Raw genomic sequence first — 22,219 nt, 5'->3', positions numbered from 1 at the left:
TATTCGACTTAGCCATTGAAAGCCTCAATAAGTCAGACTGAAAAAAGCACCAAGGGTGATTGCAATGAAGAAAACATTTAAATGAGAAATTAGAATCAAAATAAGAAATTAATATTAAAGATACTTTAAATAAAATCCTTTGTATTTAGAAATTAAATGTCTGCTTTTAAATGATGGGTGTATCTAAGAGGCCATAACAAGGAAAATTAAAAATTATTTGTAATAGAATAAAAAGGAAAAGAGAATTTGACAGAATTTGTTCATGCAGCTGAAGCTGCTCAGTGCAATTAAATACAATATGCGCCTAGAATAAGGTATGAAAACAAATAATGGACAGTATCATAAAATTTTGTGAAATTTGAACAAAATCTGTACTTCAGTTAATAATACTGTATCATTTGTTAATTTCCTGTTTTTTTAACAGCAAAGTATTTCTTTATATTCTCAAAATTAGAATTTTCAAGCCTTATGCAAGTTTTTTTTAATCACTAAGATAATAAATTTTCGAATGTTAACAGTAAAGCTAGATGTCAAAATACATGGACCTATAAAGCTTTGAAAGAATATAAATTAGAAATCTAACATTCTATACACACTAAGTCAAACAAGTGGGATCAAAATGTCATAAGTTTTTTTACCTAGGCAAAATTCATAAATTTTCTAAACTATATATATTATACATGCTATATATATGGATATATGTATGTATGTAAAAGCTTTCCTACTACCCTTGATAAAGGCTTGAGAAAGAACAACAACATCAAAAAGAGACAGAGAAATTGAAAAACAAACTAAATGAAATGGGAGCACTGAATATGAAATAGAAAAAGTGAAACAAACTAGATAAAAGTAAAAGATCATCATATAGTCCACTTGTTTTTAAACATGCTTGGTTATTAGAAACACATCTGGTGTTTTGTAGAAGAGCAGCAGTACCTAGACATTTGTATTTTTCAAAATATTTCAAGATAATCCTGATATGCATCTGGACTTTAAAAAGTGATTACAAGTTTTTCTATTAAATGGTAGTTTTAGTGAAATAGAATTGTATTATTTTCTGTTGACCAATTATGATACAATGATATTAAGTGAATAATAGTTGCATAATCACAATAGTAAAGATGTTTATCAGTTTTCACAATCAATAGCTGTTGGGGGCTGGCGTGAGGCACTCCGCCCATGGCAAAGGTCATGAGGAAGGAGGTTCGACACACGCAAAGGCGGGATCGAGCCTCAGGAGTCCCCCTGGAAATTCTCAAGCATCTACCCCCATAACCAGAGCCTGCCTACTTTGCTACTTTGTGCTCTCACCTACACCTCTGACTTTAAGAGGGGCTGTCCCCCACCACCTCTTTTGGAGAAGAAGTTAAGTTAGAGCTCCAATTAATAATAATTCCTGGGTGTGATAGGAATGTTTCAACTACAAACTCCTCTGAAGGTTCTCTAGCCTGCCTGACAGGCTTGTCTGGCCACATGTGATTGCTCACAGCCTCCCAACTGTGAGAGGCATGAGATGCTTTAAACCTTCTAAAAACAGGTTCTTTAGAGAAGTTAGAAAATTATTAGTATAAGTATAGTGGGCTGATTAGAAATTGTATTGGTGAAGGGTTTTTCATTTGTTGAGCCAATGTTTACTGCTAAGTCTCCACATCCCCTGCCCTTATACACATTAATGAATATATAGAAGAAATAAGTATTAACCTTTGATATAAATCACGTTAGACCTTAGGCCAAGTAAATTCTTTCCTTAACTAAAACCCACTACACCCTCACCCTATAGGAATGTAACTTTATTTGAGTGACGTCTGTTTTAAGAATAATCACCCCTGGAGAAATACGTGTTGACTAACCGCTGTCACAAGGAGAAGGTCGTAAATTGTCAGCAGGCCCCCCTGGCCAGAAGATGATGTAACACCCCTAAGACCTCTGTATACATTTGTGTGAAGCACCTGACTTTAATAAAAGTCAGGACTGCTGTCCCCGTGTGACTTTTGTATAACATCTCAGTGTATAAAAACAGACTCTGGAAAATAAAGAATTGGGATCAGTTTCTCGAAATACTGGTCTCCCCATGTCGCTCTCTCTCTCACTCTGGCTGAGTCTCCATCTGGAGTGCGGAACCTGCCATACTTACTAATTATGCCTGGGCTTCTAAGATCCAACCGGAGAGGCCTCAGTGTCTCCTCTCCTTCGGGAGAATGGAAGGACGCCTGCAGCCTACATAAGTGGTGCAAGCTTCTTGTCTTGAAGTTGTATTGGTCTCCCGCGTAAACCAAGCTACTCAGCCTCTTTTGTCCACTGAATTTTCCTACTGAGCTATCCTCATTCTATTACTCTTTACATCTCTAATTAATGTCTAATTGAAGCTATTGTATCCTGATCCTCGCCGAAGCCGTCTCCCCTTCGAATACCCTGGATCAGCCGGGGCTGGACCCCGGCAAATAGCCAGACAAAAACAAAAAAATAGAAGATAATTACAATTGCAAGCCATAATGGAAACATGATTAATCTAACAGTATAAAATAATTACATAAGGTTTGGGGGGTGAAATAGAGTGATGTGGTATGAGGAAGTGCATACTTGCACATGTTTTCATCTGACCAGCCAATACACCTTTTGGTTGGTGCATTTAATCAATTTACAATTATGGTGATTATCAATCTGTATAATCCCACTAACATTTTCTTAACTGCTTTGGGTTTATTTTGTGTAGGTCTTTTCTTTCTCTTGTGTTTCCTGCCTAGAGAAGTTCCTTTAGTACTTGTTGTAAAGCTGGTTGGGTGGTGCTGAATTCTCTTAACATTTGCTTGTCTGGAAAGATTTTAATTTCTCCACCAAACCTAAATGCAAGTCTTGCCGGGTAGAGTATTCTTGGTTGTAGTTCTTCCCTTTCTTCACTTTAAATATATCATGCCATTTTCTTCTGGCTTGTAGAGTTTCTGTTGCAAATCATATTTACTTTTCATCCTATAATAAATGAAATGGTTTATAATTTTGCTTTAAACTATTTGCTACTAGTATTTAAAAATATAGTTTGTTTTTTAAACTTTTATCCTAAAACCTTGCTAAATCTGTTTCAGTGTTGTATGAATTGTTAGCATTTTCTATATACTCAATCATTTCATCTGTTAATAATCTATTAACAAATAGTGGCTTATTAATAGTGAGCACCACTGAAGTGATGTTTTTGAACTGTGGTGTTGGAAAAGACTCTTGAGAGTCCCTTGGACTGCAGGGAGATCCAACCAGTCCATCCTAAAAGACATTAATCCTTAATATTCATTGGAAAGACTGATGCTGAAGCTAAAACTCCAATACTTTGGCCACCTGACACGAAGAACTGACTCATTTGAAAAGACCCCGATGCTGGGAAAGATTGGAGGCAGGAGGAGAAGGGGATGACAGAGGATGAGATGTTTGGATGGCATCACCGACTCAATGGACATGAGTTCGAGTAAACTCTGGGAGTTGGTGATGGACAGGGAGGACTGGCGTGCTACAGTCATTGGGGTAGCAAAGAGTTGGACATGACTGAGCGACTGAACTGAAAAAGTTGTTTAATTGTCCCTTTCCAACCCGAATATGTTTTGTTTATTTCATTTTTAAAAGTGGATTTTCCATTCACTCAGTGAACGACACCTTGATTGCTTCCAGGTTTTGGCAGTTATAACTAAAGCTGCTATAAATGACCATGCACCAGTTTTTTGTGGATATACGTTTTTAGTTCATGTGAGCAAATATAAAGATGTGCAACTGCTGGACTATATGGTAAGAGTATGTTTAGTTTTGTAAGAAGCTGCTTGTCTTCCTAAGTGGCTGTACCATTTTGAATTCCCACCAGCAATGAATGAGAATTCCTGTTACTATACATCCATGCTGGAATTTGCTGCTGTCAACATTTTGGATTTTCTCCATCTCATTAGGTGTGCAATGGCATCTCATTGCTGTTTTAATTTGCAGTTCTGCATTGATTATGATATCATTTTATCCCAAAAGAAAGTGAAAGTGAAGTCACTCAGTCGTGTCTGACTCTTTGTGACCCCATGGACTGTAGCCTACAATGCTTCTCCGTCCATGGGATTTTCCAGGCACGAGTACTGGAGTGGGTTGCCATTTCCTTCTCCAGAGGATCTTCCCAACCCAGGGATCAAACCTGGCTCTCCTGCATTTTAGGCAGATGCTTTACCATCTGAGCCACCCAAATCCAACGTCATCTGGATTTTCTCTTCTGTTGTCCTTTAAGAGTTTTAGAATTTTGCATTTTCTATATAGTTTTTATATAGAAAATCCTAAAGGCTTCACTAAAAAACTATTAGAACTTATCAATGAATTTAGTAAAGTTGAAGGATACAAAGCCAACTTAAAAAAGACAGTTGCATTTTTATACACTAACAATGAACTATTTGAAAAAGAAATAAAACAATCATGCTTGCAATAGAAAAACAGTAAAATACTTAGGAATAGATCTCTCCAAGGATGTGAACATTTCTACACTGAAAACTCCAAAACTGTGGTAAAATAAGTTGAAGGAGACAAACAAACGGAAAGCTTGTTCATGGACCAGAAGAACTGATATAGTTAAAATGTCCATACTACATAATGCCATCCACAGTTTCTTTTCAATGCATTAAAATATTCCAGTCACATTTTCCATGGAAACAGAAAAAGGCCCTAGAATTTGTATAAAACAAATAAAAAACAAAAGACACAACATCGTGAAACAGTTATTAACCAATTTAAAAAATAAGTTTAAAGAAAGATAATATCAGGAAAAAAAGGATGCTGACTATCCATAGCAATCCTGAGGGGGGAAAAAGACAAATAATTGTGGCAAGTCAATTCAATGGAGGAAACAATAGCCCCTTTTCATGAACCGTGCTGGGAAAATTAGATAGCCACAGACAAAAGAAAAGAAAACCCTACTTTTCACTATATATAAAAGTTTGGTCAAAATGGATCAAAAACATAAATATAAGAGTTAAACCTATAAAAATCTTACAAGAAAGCAGTTATAAATCTGTTATCGAGTCCTAGCGCACTCTACTTGCTGCATGACAAGCCAGTAAATCTAAGAAATTTGTTGAGGCAAGGAATAACAACTTTATTCAGAAAGCCACAAGACTGAGAAAATGGCAGACTAATATCTCAAAATAATCATTTTATTTGGGGTCTGGATGCCAGGTTCTTTTATAAAACAGAGCAGGGGAGGAGCTGAGGAAATAAAGAAAAAAGGCCATTTTCCTTGCAACTGTCTCCTGGAATGGTCAGCCCCCAGGAAGGGATGGTGTTCAGGCAGAGGGGCACGGTTCCTTGAGGCAGGTCATTATGTGTAGACAGTATCCTTTTAGTAAACAAAAGCAATGGGAAGAAAAGTAAAAAGATTAGGCATGATACCAGAGTACAAACAACACAACATAAAATAAGGTAAATTCAACCTTATTAAAAGTGAAAACTTTTCTACTTAAAAGCACATTATCAAGAAAGTGAAGAGACAGTCCCTTGAGTAGGAGAAAATATTTTCAAATTACCTATCTGCTAAAGGTCTAGTATCTAGAATACATTAATAACCATTATGATTCAACAACTAAAACAAATAGCTCAGTTAAAAACTATATGATTACATTTGTGGGGCATTTTGGAAAAGGCAAACTGCTGGATCATAGAAAAAGCAAGAGAGTTCCAGAAAAACATCTATTTCTGCTTTCCCAAAGCCATTGACTACGTGGATCACAATAAACTGTGGAAAATTCTGAAAGAGATGGGAATACCAGACCACCTGATCTGCCTCTTGAGAAACCTATATGCAGGTCAGGAAGCAATAGTTAGAACTGGACATGGAACAACAGATTGGTTCCAAATAGGAAACGGAGTACGTCGAGGCTGTATATTGTCACCCTGCTTATTTAACTTCTATGCAAAGTACATCATGAGAAACGCTGGACTGGAAGAAACACAAGCTGGAATCAAGATTTCTGGGAGAAATATCAATAACCTCAGATATGCAGATGACACCACCCTTATGGCAGAAAGTGAAGAGGAACTAAAGAGCCTCTTGATGAAAGTGAAAGAGGAGAGTGAAAAAGGTGGCTTAAAGCTCAACATTCAGCAAACTAAGATCATGGCATCTGGTCCTATCACTTCATGGCAAATAGATGGGGAAACAGTGGAAACACTGTCAGACTTTATCTTTTGGGGCTCCAAAATAACTGCGGATGGTGATTGCAGCCATGAAATTAAAAGACGCTTACTCCTTGGAAGAAAAGTTATGACCAACCTAGATAGCATTTTCAAAAGCAGAGACACTTTGCCAACAAAGGTCCATCTAGTCACGGCTATGGTTTTTCCAGTAGTCATGTATGGATGTGAGAGTTGTGCTGTGAAGAAAGCTGAGCACCGAAGAAATGATTCTTTTGAACTGTGGTGTTGGAGAAGACTCTTGAGAGTCCCTTGGATTGCAAGGAGATCCAACAAGTCCATTCTGAAGGAGATCAGCCCTGGGATTTCTTTGGAAGGAATGATGCTAAAGCTGAAACTCCAGTACTTTGGCCACCTCATTCGAAGAGTTGACTCATTGGAAAAGACTCTGATGCTGGGAGGGATTGGGTGCAGGAGGAGAAGGGGACGACAGAGGATGAGATGGCTGGATGGCAGTACTGACTCGATGGATGTGAGTCTGAGTGAACTCCGGGAGTTGGTGATGGACAGGGAGGCCTGGTGTGCTGTGATTCATGGGGTTGCAAAGAGTCAGACACGACTGAGCGACTGAACTGAACTGAAGCATAGAAAACAGATAAAAGGCTCCCAGGGTTAGTGGAAATAGTTGACTAGGAAGGGGAACCTGGGTGTGTTTTGGTAGGATGATGGAACTGAGTATCTTAACTGCTAAGTCACTTCAGTTGTGTGCAACTCTTTGTGATCCTATGGGCCATAGCCCACCAGGCTCCTCGGTCCATGGGATTCTCCAGGCAAGAATACTGTAGTAGGCTGCTGTGCCCTCCTCCAGGAGATCTTCCCGTCCCAAGAATCAAACCTGGTCTCTTACGTCTTCTGCATTGGCAGGCAGGTTCTTGACCACTAGCACCACCTGGGAAGCCCCTCACACAGCTGAGGTGCATATCAAGGGAATGATTTCAGTGAGCCCAGACTTTTGTGTCTTCCCTTACATAGAAAAGAACTAAATTCCTTATCTCGAGGTACCCGTTTTGTTTTGTTTTGTTTTTTTAATCAACAGTAATCTTTGAGGTTCCTGACTACCTACCCTTAGTTGCAAAACTTCTATATACCCTGGCTCCTCCACTCGCTTCCTTGGAGGAGTTTCTCAGAACTATCTGGAAACCTGCCTCTTGGGTTGCAGTTCTCATTTTGCCTCAAATAAAGCTTAACTCCAAACATTGTACAAATATTTTTCAACATTTAAAGCCAATAAATATATAATTTAGTTGAAAATGGTATCTTACCTTTGTATATTGCTATTGGGTTTTATTCAATTTTTGGAAATGATGGATTATCTTACAATTTATAAGATGTATATTTAAAATTTTTTGTGCATAAAAAACATATTCAACCTGACTGCGTTCCAGTTGCTCATATATGCAGTAAAAATTTTCAGAATCTGTTTTTACAGTGTACATTAAGGACTCAAAATATAGCAGATGTTTATTAATGCTTAATTTCATAACAATTTTATTTATACTGTCAGTTACACAGATGTAAATATTCAAAAAGAATCCACTAGTTTACTAGAACACAGTATGCCATGTAGCAGTATATTATACAAAGATTCATATAAACCTTAACATTCAACATTTAAAACATTCAAAAATTCTTTGGGCTCCAAAATCACTGCAGATGGTGACTGCAGCCATGAAATTAAAAGATGCTTGCTCTTTGGAAGAAAAGTTATGACCAACCTAGACAGCATATTAAAAAGTAGAAACATTACTTTGTCAACAAAGGTCTGTCTCGTCAAAGCTATGGTTTTTCCACTAGTCATGTATGGATGTGAGAGTTGGACTATAAAGAAAACTGAGCATGAAAGAAGTGGTGCTTTTGAACTATGATGTTCGAGAAGACTCTTGAGAGTCCCTTGGACTGCAAGGAGATCCAACCAGTCCATCCTAAAGGAAATCAATCCTGAATATTCACTGGAAGGGCTGATGCTGAAGCTGAAACTCCAATACTTTGGCCACCTGATGTGAAGATCTGACTCCTTGGAAAAGATCCTAATGCTGGGAAAGATAGAAGGCAGGATGAGACAGGGACAAAGGAGGATGAGATGGTTGGATGGCATCACTGAATCAATGGACATGAGTTTGAACAAGCTCTGGAGTTAGTGATGGACAGGGAGGCCTGGTGTGCTGCAGTCCATGGGGTTACAGAGCCAGATATGACTGAGAAAATGAACTGAACTAACATTTATATAATGTCCTTGATGTCAAAGTAACACACTTGCTATATGACATTGAATAAAAAAGTAAGGCATAGAGTATTCACAAAAATCATATGTGAAAATATGCTTAAATGATGAAATATTCTGTAGTTATTAACTATTTTGTTTAGTGGGTATAATTGGTGATCACAGACAGAGTGCCTGATGAACTATGGATGGAGGTTCATGACATTGTACAGGAGACAGGTATCAAGACCATCCCCAAGAAAAAGAGATGCAAACAAGCAAAATGGCTGTCTGAGGAGGCCTTACAAATAGCTGTGAAAAGAAGGGAAGTGAAAAGCAAAGGAGAAAAGGAAAGATATACCCATTTAAATGCAGAGTTCCAAAGAGTAGCAAGGAGAGATAAGAAAGCCTTCCTCAGTGATCAGTACAAAGAAATAGAGGGAAAAAATAGAATGGGAAAGACTAGAGATCTCTTCAAGAAAATTAGAGATACCAAGGGAACATTTCATGCAAAGATGGGCTCAATAAAGGAAAAAATGATAGGGACCTAACAAAAGCAGAAGACATTAAGAAGAGGTGGCAAGAATACACAGAAGAACTGTACAAAAAAGATCTTCACGACCAAGATAATCACAATGGTGTGATCACTCACCTAGAGCCAGACATCCTGAAATGTGAAGTCAAGTGGGCCTTAGGAAGCATCAGTACAAACAGAGCTAGTGGAGGTGATGGAATTCCAGTGGAGCGATTTCAAATCCTGGAAGATGATGCTGTGAAAGTGCTGCATTCAATATGCCAGCAAATTTGGAAAACTCAGCAGTGGCCACAGGACTGGAAAATGTCCGTTTTCATTCCAATCCCAAAGAAAGGCCATGCCAAAGAATGCTCAAACTACCGCACAATTGCACTCTTCTCACACGCTAGTAAAGTAATGCTCAAAATTCTTCAAGCCAGGCTTCAGCAATATGTGAACTGTGAACTTCTAGATGTTCAAGCTTGTATTAGACAAGGCAGAGGAACCAGAGATCAAATTGCCAACATCTGCTGGATCATGGAAAAAGCAAGAGAGTTCCAGAAAAACATCTATTTCTGCTTTATTGACTATGCCAAAGCCGTTGATTGTGTGGATCACAATAACCTGTGGGAAATTTTGAAAAACATGGGAATACCAGACCAACTGACCCGCCTCTTAAAAAACCTGTATGCAGGTCAGGAAGCAACAGTTAGAACTGGACATGGATCAACAGACTGGTTTGAAATAAGAAAAGGAGTACATCAAGGCTGTATATTGTCACCCTGCTTATTTAATTTCTATGCAGAGTGCATCATGAGAAATGCTGAGCTGGAAGAAGCACAAGCTGGAATCAAGATTGCTAGGAGAAATATCAATAACCTCAGATCTGCAGATGACACCACCCTTATGGCAAAACGTGAAGAGGAACTAAAAAGCCTCTTGATGGAAGTGAAAGTGGAGAGTGAAAAAGGTGGCTTAAAGCTCAACATTGAGAAAACGAAGATCATGGCATCTGGTTCCATCACTTCATGGGAAATAGATGGGGAAACAGTGGAAACAGTGTCAGACTTTATCTTTTTGGGCTCCAAAATCACTGCGGTTGGTGATTGCAGCCATGAAATTAAAAGATGCTTACTTCTTGGAAGGAAAGTTATGACCAACCTAGACAGCATATTGAAAAGCAGAGACATTACTTTGCCAACAAAGGTCCATCTAGTCACGGCTATGGTTTTTCCAGTAGTCATGTATGGATGTGAGAGTTGGACTGTAAGAATGGTGAGCGCCTAAAAATTGATGCTTTTGAACTGCGGTGTTGGAGAAGACTGTTGAGAGTCCTTGGACTGCAAGGAGATCCAACCAGTCCATCCTAAAGGTGATCAGTCCTGGGTGTTCATTGGAAGGACTGATGTTGAAGCTGAAACTCCAATACTTTGGCCACCTAATGCAAAGAGCTGACTCATCTGAAAAGACCCTGATGCTGGGAGGGATTGGGGGCAGGAGGAGAAGGGGATGACAGAGGATGAGATGGTTGGATGGCATCTCGATGGACATGGGCTTGAATAGACTCCAGGAGTAGGTGATGGAGAGGGAGGCCTGGCATGCTGCTGTTCATGGGGTTGCAAAGAGTCAGACACAACTGAGCAACTGAACTGAACTGAACTGAAAGTGTTCTTTGTTATTTTGTCTTTTAAAATCAGCAGACATTTTAAAAACACTGACCATAATTATTCAAATGCTAAATTAAGTAGAAACCAAATATTAAAATAATGTTAATTTTGTTTGTTTTTTAAACATTTCCGAGGCACACTAGGAAAACAGCGGGAAAAGAAAAATCAAAGGAAAAGAGTCATATTTCAACCACTTAAGGAAGCATGTGTAAACTAAAAATAATGGATAGGAAAAATGAGGAAATGTTTTAACAAGCATTACTTTCTCAGACAACTGAAAAATTTGAAATATCCTGCATGTTAATAATAGTCAAATGGCTAGGTGAATTATGGTTCTTCCATGAACTGGTTTATTTTATAACCAGCTGAAATTATGTTAAAACTATATTATAAATAATTATAAATATATGTATGTAAAATACAAATATATTTCACATAAATTATGTTTGTAGTCTATATGAAATATAGTTTTGGATATGTAAGTTCAGTTTAGTCATTCAGTCATGTCTGACTCTTTGTGAGCCCATGAACTGCAGCACACCAGGCTTCCCTGTCCATCATATCTTTTTGCTTTTTCATACTGTTCATGAGGTTCTTACAGAGAAGGCAACGGCACCCCGCTCCAGTACTCTTGCCTGGAAAATCCCATGGACTGAGGAGCCTGGTAGGCTGCGGTCCATGGGGTCGCCAAGAGTCGGACGCGACTGAGCGACTTCCCTTTCACTTTTCACTTTCACGCACTGGAGAAGGAAATGGCAACCCACTCCAGTGTTCTTGCCTGGAGAATCCCAGGGACGGGGGAGCCTGGTGGGCTTCCGTCTATGGGGTCACACAGAGTCGGACACGACTGAAGTGACTTAGCACATGAGGTTCTCAAGGCAATAATACTGAAGTTGTTTGCCATTCCGTTCTCCACTGTTTCATCAGAACTCTCCACCATGACTTGTCCAACTTGGGTGGCCATACACGGCATGGCTCATAGTTTCATTGAGTTAGACATGTAAAAATAAGTGTAAAAATCAAAGGAAAAAAGGGGAACCACAGTGGCAAATGCAATATGTGTAACTTCTTTATGCATTTCATTATCTATGATCATTTATCTATCTCAGATGATATAATGGATACTTAGGAAGTAATATTTAGAGAATGCTGAGCCTACTCTTGATTGGAAATGAAGAGTAAATAAAAAATTACATATGAGAAATGCTTTTTGAAAAGAGTATGGCTTTTTAAAATGCTTTTTGACAAGACTACCGGTTAAATTATAGTACATCTTTGTATAAAAACAATGGAAAGATGATAAAAATGCCTACAGATGTGTAGAGTTGGTTGGTTTTTTTTTTTACAGTTGGTTTTTAAATAATTTTTTTGAGAGTTATATTTATTTGGCAGGAATTTTTAGGACTTCAAGCCTGAGGAGGCAGTGTGTCAAATAACCCTGAGAGAACTGCTCTGAGGAGACAAGGTAGGAGGAAGCCAGGTTATATAGAAGTTTTGCAACCAAGGGCAGGTGGTCTGAATGACAAAAGATTATTGTTAATTTAAAAAACCCAAATATACCAAGTTAAGGAATTTAGTGCTTGTCTATGTATGGGAAGATGCAAGAGTCTGGGCTCACTGAAATCATTCCTTTGATATGCAGCTCAGTTATCTGCAGACACTATCCTGTGTTTTCATATCCTGAGTTTTCTCAGGGCTCATCGGCTCACCATCCTTGGTGGCTGCAATTGCTAATGACTAGAGATGTACAGTTTTAGCATGGGCATATGTCTACATTACTTTGCTAAGTGAGAAAGGTACATTCTGGAATAGTAAGTGGAATATAGTCCAAATTAAAAAAAAAATTATTTACCTGCACACAAATACACCATAGAAAATATATACCAATCTTTTGTAAGATATTAACAGTTATTATCTCCATTTGATAAGAAATAAGTAACTTTATACAGCTTTTATTTCTAATATATTGTCTGATGTGGGATGAGGGAGAATTTTCAAGAATGAGAGCTGTTTGGCTATGTGAAATATTTCTCATGTGTCATGTAGAATGAATATTGACCATTGAATTCGGCAGGGTAGAGGTCACTGTAACATGCGTGCAACATGAAGGGAAAATGATTGGTATGAGATTAAAAAAATAGAAAAGTATCAAAACCTGAATATATAGAGAGCTCTTTCAGATGTTTTTCTGTGATGGAAACAGTGAAAGAAGAAGGAGAAGGAACAGAGGAGGAGGAAAAGGAGACAAGAAAGAGGAGGAGGAGGAAGAGGAGGAAAAGAAGGGATACAGAGGAAAAGCAATGGGCAAATATATGGATGCCAGAGGTTTTTGCGTGCTAGTTTCCCTCCATCCCTCCCTCTGAAACATTCCTTTCCTTCCTCCCTTCCTTCTCTGTCCTTTCTCCCTCCCTCCTCCAAACCTGGCTTCCTCCCTCCCTTTCTTCTGATAGAACAAGTAACAGAATGAATGTGGGTAGAGGTGAGCCTGTGAAAATGAAAACTTTGTGATAGAGCAGACAAAGGGAAGAATATACACAGCCATGCCCCAAAATAGATAAGAGGAATAAGAACTGCATCATTATGTCAAGGCATGCAACAAACCAGGACAGGAAAGTATAATCTAGTGATTATCCATAATTTGTCTTTTTCCAAATACCTATCTAGAGTAAGAATGAATTAAGAAGGCGAGCTGGTTTATTTTTCAGACTCTGAGTGAGAAATGTTGAGAAAAGAGTAATTTTGCTTCCATTTCCAAAGTCATATCTTTTTTTGACACAAAACCTGAGATACCTGGTCCTGGATCTGTTTAGTTTTGATCCCATAAATGATGGGATTCAGCATAGTAGGAGCCAGAATGCAAACATTGGCCAGTAAGACATGGACATGGGGTAAGATATGACGTGCAAATCGAGGAGTGAAAGCTGAGAAGATCCCAGGTCCATAAAAGAGTATGATGACACAGACATGGGAGCCACATGTATTGAGAGTTTTGTGGCGAGCATCTCGAGAAGGGATGCGGAAGACAGCACAGAGAATAAGCATATATGATACAAATATTAGCACAACATCTAAGGTCACTGTTGACAACAGGACAAAAAATCCATACCAGAAGTTTACTCGTATGTCATCACAGGAAAATTTGGCCACGGCGATGTGCTCACAAACAGTGGTTGGAAAAATGTTACTTTTACAAAAAGTTAGCCTTTTCAGTAGAAATATTATTGGGAACATTGTACCGTAACTTCTCAAAAAGATGGTCACACCGATTTTCCCTATCAGTGTATGTGTAAGAATAGTGGTGTATCTCAGTGGGTAGCATATGGCAATGTAGCGGTCAAATGCCATCACCAGCAAGATGCCTGACTCTGAGATGAAGGTGGAATGGATAAAGAAGAGTTGAGTGATGCATCGATCCAGGGAGATCTCCCTCGCATTGAACCAGAAGATGGCCAAAGCCTGAGGGATTGTGCATGTGGAGAGGACAAGGTCTGCTCCCGACAGCATGCAGAGGAAGAGGTACATAGGTTCGTGGAGGCTGCGCTTGGTGAGGATAATGAAGATGAGCAGGCTGTTCCCAAGCAGGGCGATGACATAGGAAATGAAGAAGGGGATGGAGATCCACACATGCTGGTCCTCAAGGCCAGGGATGCCCACAAAGTAGAAGACTGTGTGGCTAACACCAGTATGGTTAAAGACAGTCATACCTGGAGCAGATGACTAGGACCTCACCCCCTGTTAACAGACACAATCAAAATTTCAGACTGTACTCAGAGCTCATGGCATCTATCTGATTCTTTTCCACAGCGAGTGAGCCAGGAACAATATAGGATGGGAAGATGAACAAGATATTATCTGTAAAATGAGGTAATAATCTCACAGAGAAAATGAATGTTTATATAGTTAAAGAAAACTATATGGTAAAGAAAGATAATAGTAGTACCAAGAAAAAATACTATGGGAACCAGATGGAATGAATAATTCAGTCTATTTGGCTATGGGATGTCATTGGATGGAGATCAATTAGGTGGGGAATGACATGAAGTCTTTTGGGAGTTTAAGGATAAGCTTCTGTCATAGAAATATTTAATGCATTTAAATATTTTTAAAAGCATTAAATATTTTAAACAGTTTGCAACCCTGTATGGTTGTGTGATCAATCACATCTACATGCAATGGTGAAAAGATAGAAGCAAAAGTATTTTGGCTGTGATTACAAGTTAAGGAGTTTTGATGCTATCCTGGGAGGAGTTAATTATTATGAGTTTTAAAATTGGAGAACATTAGATATCACTCTGCTTACTTAACACCAGACAAAGGTCTTAATATTTTCAAATGTCTGCTTTGGTTCCCCTAAACAGTTTAGTCTTGATACTGTAATTTTCTTCCCTTTCCTAAAGTTTATACAATATCAGTAAATAACCTACTTACGTGCTTCAAACGCAGACTTCATAGAATACAATGTGATGAATCAAGGAGGACTCTGAGAGCTGGGCATCAGGGAGCAGAGATTTTTATGCATTTGCCTGAAGACTCCAGGGAAGGCTGTTGCCCCAAGGAACCCAGTTTTAAAGCTGTATTTCTAACAACACCCTTTCCATTGTATCCACATGAGTAAAGGTATTATGGTTCTCTGTATCTGTCAAAACCAATCCATCCTCCACAACTTTTCACCCTTGAAATGGTTGTGTACATACATTATTTTCAATAAATGAGATATTTATGTCATTATGAAATGGAGCAGGATCATATGGTCCTTGCCCCTTCCCATGTCCTCTGCCTGCCTTTTCCTGAGGGAAATCTTAACCAAAGAATACATTTAATCAGAGAAATGCTAAAACAAAGGAAAACTGTCTAAGGAGACTAGTAACAATGTAGTCATCAAGCATAGTCAAGGACCTTCAGTTCTTTCTCAAGGGCTGTAGATAATCTGAGCCATATCCTGTGAGCTCTCTTAGAGATACTAAAACCTGAGGTGGAGAAATTACCTACATGATGAGCAGATTGTACCCAGGACGTGAGCTTCCACAATTCTGAGAATTGACCACAAAGAAATTGGAACAAATGGACCCTGGAACTGAAGATTAACTGTACCTAAGACATTCAAGAAGATGCTGGTCAGACCATTGTGACTATGCTGTTTTTGCATGTAGCGCCACACCCCCATATCCCCATCCCCTGCGCCTGCCTGTCTATGAATTCTCTCACCCCCTGCTTGTCAGTGGGGGGAGCTGGCCTTTGGACAGATATCTGCCACCCCTCTCCCCCAGTTGCAGACATCTGAAATAAAGCAACTTTCCTTTCCATCAACCTGGCCTGTTTACTGGCTTTTGAGCAGCAAGCAGTCAGACCCCACACACCATATACTCCTTTTGGTAACAATTACTTTAACTATTCCTGTTTCTATTTTAATGAGAATTAGTAAATATTAATCCTATCTTAATCAGCACAAAAAGACTATCAAATATTCAGGTTATTTTAAGATCACTTATTCCTAAGAGTTTTTCTTTGTAATTTTGACAAAATTAATATGAAATCTGTACCTTACTTTCATATCATTTTCTATTCTAGAAACTGAAATAATGAATTTTAATTGCTAATGTGAGATAATTTAATGGCCTTATTAAAATTTTCACATCTTTTATGTACTTAAGTGTTAGGCTATAATGAAGAAATAATCTTCACCTTCCTCTTTTTTGGCTGCCTTCAAATCTATAATGAAGACTCAGTTACCACATTTTCCTGTATCTTTTTTTCTGGTAATATATCTCAACCTTCAACATATTCTGTTTTATCTTTATTAAATTATCCCAAGTAAGTAATTATGTTTATATTTGTAAAGAAGAGACTACTGTGTATGTGCATGTATAGGATTATAAATTCATAGATTTCAATTTAACATGGTGGATTGAGCTTATACAAGAAGACTCCACGCCTACTTAACTTCCAGAAATATTTGATAAAATATACATATTTTATTAAGTGGTTTTTAGATATTATTAAAACACATAAAAGCTACATTAATTAATTATTTTTGTTGTCAGTTGCTCAATCTTGTGTGATTCTGCGATCCCATGGACTACAGCACGCCAGGCTTTCCTGTCCTTCACTATCTCCCAGAATTTGCTCAAACTCATGTCCATTGAGTTGATGTGCCATCCAACCATCTTGTCCTCTACTGCCCCCTTCTCCTGCCCTCAATCTTTCCCAGCATCAGGGTCTTTTCCAATGTGTTGGATCTTCGCATCAGGTGGCCAAAGTATTGGAGCTTCAGCTTCAGCACCAGGCCTTCCAGTGAATATTCACAGTTGATTTCCTTCAGGATTGACTGCTTTGACCTCCTTGCTGTCCAAGGGACTCTCTAGAGTCTTCTCCAGCACCACAGTTTGAGCATCAGTCCTTCAGTGATCAGCCTTATTTATGGTCAAAATTATTAAAACATATAAAAGCTACATTAATAAATTATAAATTCCAGTAAAACTTTCATTTAGATTCAGCCACTATTAGTATTTGGCCACATTTCCCTACCTCCTTGCCTCCTCCCCAAACCCCCGCCCCCTCTGCTCCTGGCCCTGTCTCTCTCTCATTCTTAGTCTGATTTTTTTGTTGTGCCATTTAGCAAAATATGCAGTGTCATGACCCTATATTTAGCTGTAACTTCTTAAGGATAATCTCTTACATATACAGCAGTGCAATGACCAAGTCACAATATTTCACATTGATACAACACTATAATCCAAAATATAGAACATAGTCAAAATTCACCAATTGTCCACAAATTCTTCTTCAGAGTGATGATTATTATTTTTTTATCAGATTTACATATCACATCAAATTGTCACATACTTACTTTCCTTCCCGAAGAAGGAGAGTCCAGTCAAGTGACATCCCAGGGACTGTCAATGTCCAGTCAAGTTTCAGAAACCTCTGCCATGAGTAAGTCTTTGGTGGACATCACACCATCCAAAGGGCTTTGTATGTCACAAATCTCTGGGCTCCACTCGCAGAATTTCTCATTTTGTGGTGTGGAGTCCAAAGTTGCCTTTTTCACATATTCCAGGTTGATGTTAATGCTCTGGGTTTGGGATTCACACTTTGACAAGGCTGAATGTGGTTACTGAGACTGCAATGTGACAATCACTATGTTGATGGAGACACAGAGATATAAAATCTTTGGCTTTCTAAGTGGATGTTTTTCCTGCACCATTTTGAAGGGATGGGACTGTCCCTCCTTACTGTTTCGTGTTTCATTTATAATTTTAAAGTCTATATTCTGATGCTGGGAGGGATTGGGGGCAGGAGGAGAAGGGGACGACAGAGGATGAGATGGCTGGATGGCATCACTGACTCGATGGACGTGAGTCTCAGTGAACTCCCGGAGTTGGTGATGGACAGGGAGGCCTGGTGTGCTGTGATTCATGGGGTCGCAAAGAGTCAGACACGACTGAGCGACTGATCTGATCTGATCTCTGATTTGATTCTTTGCTGGGTCAATGGTGCAAAGTAACCAAAGAAATGGAACAAAAAATTGCTATATTTCAGTATAGAGTGGTCAGACAGAGCTCTCCCTGAAGACATGGGAAAGCCAGTGGAGGCTATTCCAATTCTTGGAGAATTATCAGGAATTCAAGAAAGGATGTGTAATGTTGTAACTCCTGCACACACTATCAGGAGGGATGTTTTCTAAGAATCACTTTTTACACTGGTGAATCATTTTACTACTTACGGGTAAAACTATCTGTATCCTCTCATGATCAACAGTTACAATTCTAGAGTACCAATTATAGGAAAGAAAGAAAAACAACGCTTGTAGTTTTATGTATAATTAAATTAAGTGTAAGCTTGGACATTTCAATCATGTTTTTCACATGCATGTTCTCAGGTCATTGGAGGGAGCTGGTGACAAGCTTGGGAGTAGTCTAGGTATTTTGCCTAATATCAATAGTAGCCCCACCCACAATTGAACCCAAGGGCTAAGTGGAGATTTCAAAACACACCCATGGGGTAGCCACACTCTTTTGGAAAATTAGATTTTGGGGTGATAATCACCAGATTGTTCTGATGCCTGGATTGAGCCTCTGGTCAGAGCCCACTATTCAAATCCAATTACTCAAGAGTTAACCCAATTATCAATCAAAAGGTCCCCTCCCACCTGGGGTAGGTGACAATCTGTTCTTTGACACTAGATTAGTCTGAAGAACTTGACCTAGGCTGACTTCTCCCTGGGTTCTGCCCTTAAGAGACTCTAAGCCCATCCATCAGCCTGGAGTTCCAAGTGGCCAACATAATGTCATCCTCCACACTCAGGGTGGCTGTGGTCTGTATGAGCAACATGAACAGGAGCATGGAAGCCCACAGCATCCTCAAGAAGAAAGGATTCAACGTTAGGTCTTTTGGAGTGGGATCCCATGTGACACTGCCAGGACTGGCACCCAACCTCCCTGTGGTATATGATTTCTCCACTACATATGAGCAGATGTGCAAGGACCTTCTCTGCAAAAACAGAATGCACCACAAGAGCAATGGGGTGTTACAGATCTTGGGGAGAAATGAGAGAATCAAATCTGGCCCTGAAAGATTTCAAGAGTGCAGAGATCCCTTCGATGCCATCTTCACCTGTACTGAAAGAGTGTATAAAGTGGTGGTGAAAGATCTGTGTGCTAGAGAACAGAAGACCTGGCAGCCTGTGTATGTGATCAACGTGGAAATAGAGGACACCCTGGAGGCAGCCACACTTGGAGCTCTGATCATCTGTGAGCTCTGCCAGGGTCTCCAGCAGGAGGACGATATGCAAAGCAGTCTGCCTAAGCTGTTCCAGGCAGTGAAGAAGAAAACAGGCAAGAGCTTTCTGCACACTATCTGCTTCTACTGAAGATCTTGGCTGGATTCAGTTCCTTTGTTGGTAAGAACTTGTGCCCGGACTTTTGGGCTAACTGGTATTTTCTATGAGAAGAGTCTTCAAAGCCCTTTTAACTCAAAACCATCTGCATGATTTTTTTCAGGTATACCCCACCCAGGGAAGGAAGTGGAAGAGAACATCATTGCATGGCACAGGAGTTATGGACTACCAGCACACACCTGAATGCTTTCAACTGAATAGATGATGGTGTGGGTACTTAATCTGGAAGCTCCCATGGCTCTGCAAGGAATTTAACATGAGGACTCCCTTTTCCCGATGGACAAGCCAAGGCTGATCACAGAGTGCCAGACAAGTGATGTGTTGGATATTCCAGCAATACAAAACAAACAAAAAACATTTTCTACTCCATTTATTTATAGTGATAAAATTTTCCTTTTGCTCTTTTGGAGTGGTATACAAATGTGAGTTCTTTTTTTTTTTTTTTTTAAGTGAGATAGGATTGTATGGAATGTTTGAACTTAGACATATGTTGTTTTTAGGTTGTATGTTCTTTCACTAATGCTGATTTCCTTAGAAACTCAGGATAGATAACTGGTGGCTTTTATTACTAAAATCCTGGCGTGATCTGTTCAATTAAATAGTTCATTAAGTGAAATAAAATGAAATAAAACCTCTAATTTAAAGAAAATGTGTCTTCTCATTTGTGATAGGGGATGGATCTTACTAACTGAGCCCTTTGGTTTCTTATTGTTCAAGCTATATAAATTCCACAGTATATATTACACCACATGTAATACATATATTCCACGAGATATAATGGTCATCTGAGTTAAATTCACCAATTCAGGTCCATTTTAGTTCTTTGATTCCTAAAATGTCGATGTTCATTCTTGCCATCCCTTGTTTGACCACTTCTAATTTATCTTGATTCGTGGACCTAACATTCTAGGTTCCTATGCAACATTGTTCTTTATAGCATCAGACTTTACTTCCATCACCAGTCACATCCACAACCGCGCATTGTTTTTGCTTTGGCTCTGTCTCTTCATCTTTCAGAGAAGGAAATGGCAACCCACTCGTATTCTTGCCTAGAGAATCCTGTGGACAGAGGAGCCTGTTGGGCTGCTGTCCATAGGGTCACACAGAGTCGGACATGACTGAAGAGACTTAGCATGCATGCATGCACTGGAGAAGGAAATGGCAACCCACTCCAGTATTCTTGCCTGGACAGTCCCAGGGACAGAGCCTGATGGGCTGCCATCTATGGGGTCACACAGAGTCAGACACGACTGAAGTGACTTAGCAGCAGCAGCAGCTTCATTCTTTCTGGAGTTATTTCTCCACTGATCTCCACTAGCATATTGGGTACCTACCGACCTGGGGAGTTCATCTTTCGGTCTATCTTTTTGCCTTTTCATACTGTTCATGGGGTTCTCAAGGCAAGAATACTGAAGTGGTTTGCCATTCCCTTTTCCAGTGGACCACATTTTGTCAGAGTTCTCCACCATGACCTATCCATCTTGGGTGGCCCCATATGGCAGGGCTCATAGTTTCATTGAGTTAGCCAAGGCTGTGGTCCATGTGATCAGTTTGATTAGTTTTCCATGACTGTGGTTTCCATTCTGTCTGCCCTCTGATGGAGAAGGATAAGAGGCTTATGGAAGCTTCCTGTTGGAAGAGACTGACTGTGGGGGAAACTGGGTCTTGTTCTGTTGGGTGAGGCCATGCTCAGTAAATTTTTAATCCAATTTTCTGTTGATGGGTGGGGCTATTTTCCCTCCCTGTTGTTTGACCTGAGATCAAACTATGGTGGAGGTAATGAAGATAATGGCAACCTCCTTCAAAAGGTCCCATGCACACACTGCCACACTCAGTGCTCCCGACTCTACAGAGGGTCACAACTGATCCACACTTCCAGCAGAAACTCTTGGACACACACAGGCAAGTCAGGGTCAGTCTCTGTGGGGTCATAGCTCCTTTCTCCTGGGTCCTGGTGCACACAAAGCTTTCTTTGTGCCCTCCAAGAGTCTGTTTGCCCAGTCCTGTGTAAGTTCTGGGGGCTCTATGTTGGGGTTAATGGCGACCTCCTCCAAGAGAGCTTATGCCATACCCAGGTCTGCTACACCCAGAGCCCCTGCCCCTGTGGCAGGCCACTGCAGGAGACAAACACTCAAAGGCAGGTCTGGCTCAGCCTCTGTGGGTTCTCCTGGTTGCACAAGGTTTTGTTTGAGCCCTCCAAGGATCTCTGGTGGGTATGGGATTTGAGTCTAAATGGGATTTTGCCCCTCCTACTGTCTTGTTGGGGCTTCTCCCTTGCCCTTGGATGTGGGGTATCTTTTTTGGTGGGATCCAACATTCTCCTGTAAATGGTTATTCAGAAGTGAGCTGTAATTTTCAAGTTCTCACAGGAGAAGATGAGTGCAAGTGGGCCCAAAAGCCCACTTTTAGTCAACAAAAGAGTCTGAAATGTAGGACTTGGATGCAATCCCCAAAATGACAGTGTGATCTCCGTTTGTTTCCAAGGCAAACCGTTCAGTATCACAGTGATCTAAGTCTATGCCTCAACCAGGAATGCTGAAGAAGTTGAAGTTGAACGGTTCTATGAAGATCTACAAGACCTTCTAGAACTAACCCCCAAAAGATGTCCTTTTCATCATAGGGGACTGGAATGCAAAAGTAGGTAGTCAAGAGATACCTGGAGTAACAGGCAAATTTGGCCTTGGAGTACAAAATGAAGCAGGGCAAAGGTTAATAGAGTTTTCCCAAGAGAACACACTGATCATAGC

The 22,219-nt window shown here is 39.7% G+C and overlaps 1 protein-coding gene and 1 pseudogene across 1 annotated transcript; one reads left to right on the top strand and one right to left on the bottom strand.

Annotated features, from left to right (window-relative positions):
• Positions 1–13,333: 13,333 nt before the first annotated feature.
• Positions 13,334–14,278, bottom strand: LOC113904898 (olfactory receptor 52B4-like). The gene has a single exon (XM_027561973.1). The coding sequence runs from the start codon at positions 14,276–14,278 to the stop codon at positions 13,334–13,336; it is 945 nt and encodes a 314-aa protein (XP_027417774.1).
• Positions 14,279–18,860: 4,582 nt separating this feature from the next.
• LOC113904733 lies at positions 18,861–19,445 on the top strand (annotated as a pseudogene).
• The last annotated feature ends 2,774 nt before the right edge of the window (positions 19,446–22,219 follow it).

Source organism: Bos indicus x Bos taurus, chromosome 15 (assembly GCF_003369695.1).
Source record: "Bos indicus x Bos taurus breed Angus x Brahman F1 hybrid chromosome 15, Bos_hybrid_MaternalHap_v2.0, whole genome shotgun sequence".
In the NCBI taxonomy this organism is placed as follows: domain Eukaryota; kingdom Metazoa; phylum Chordata; class Mammalia; order Artiodactyla; family Bovidae; genus Bos; species Bos indicus x Bos taurus.
This window is presented reverse-complemented; position numbering and strand designations above follow the sequence as displayed.

Coding starts and splice junctions, on each gene's coding strand:
- LOC113904898 (XM_027561973.1), bottom strand. CDS start 14,278: ATGACTGTCTTTAACCATACTGGTGTTAGCCACACAGTCTTCTACTTT.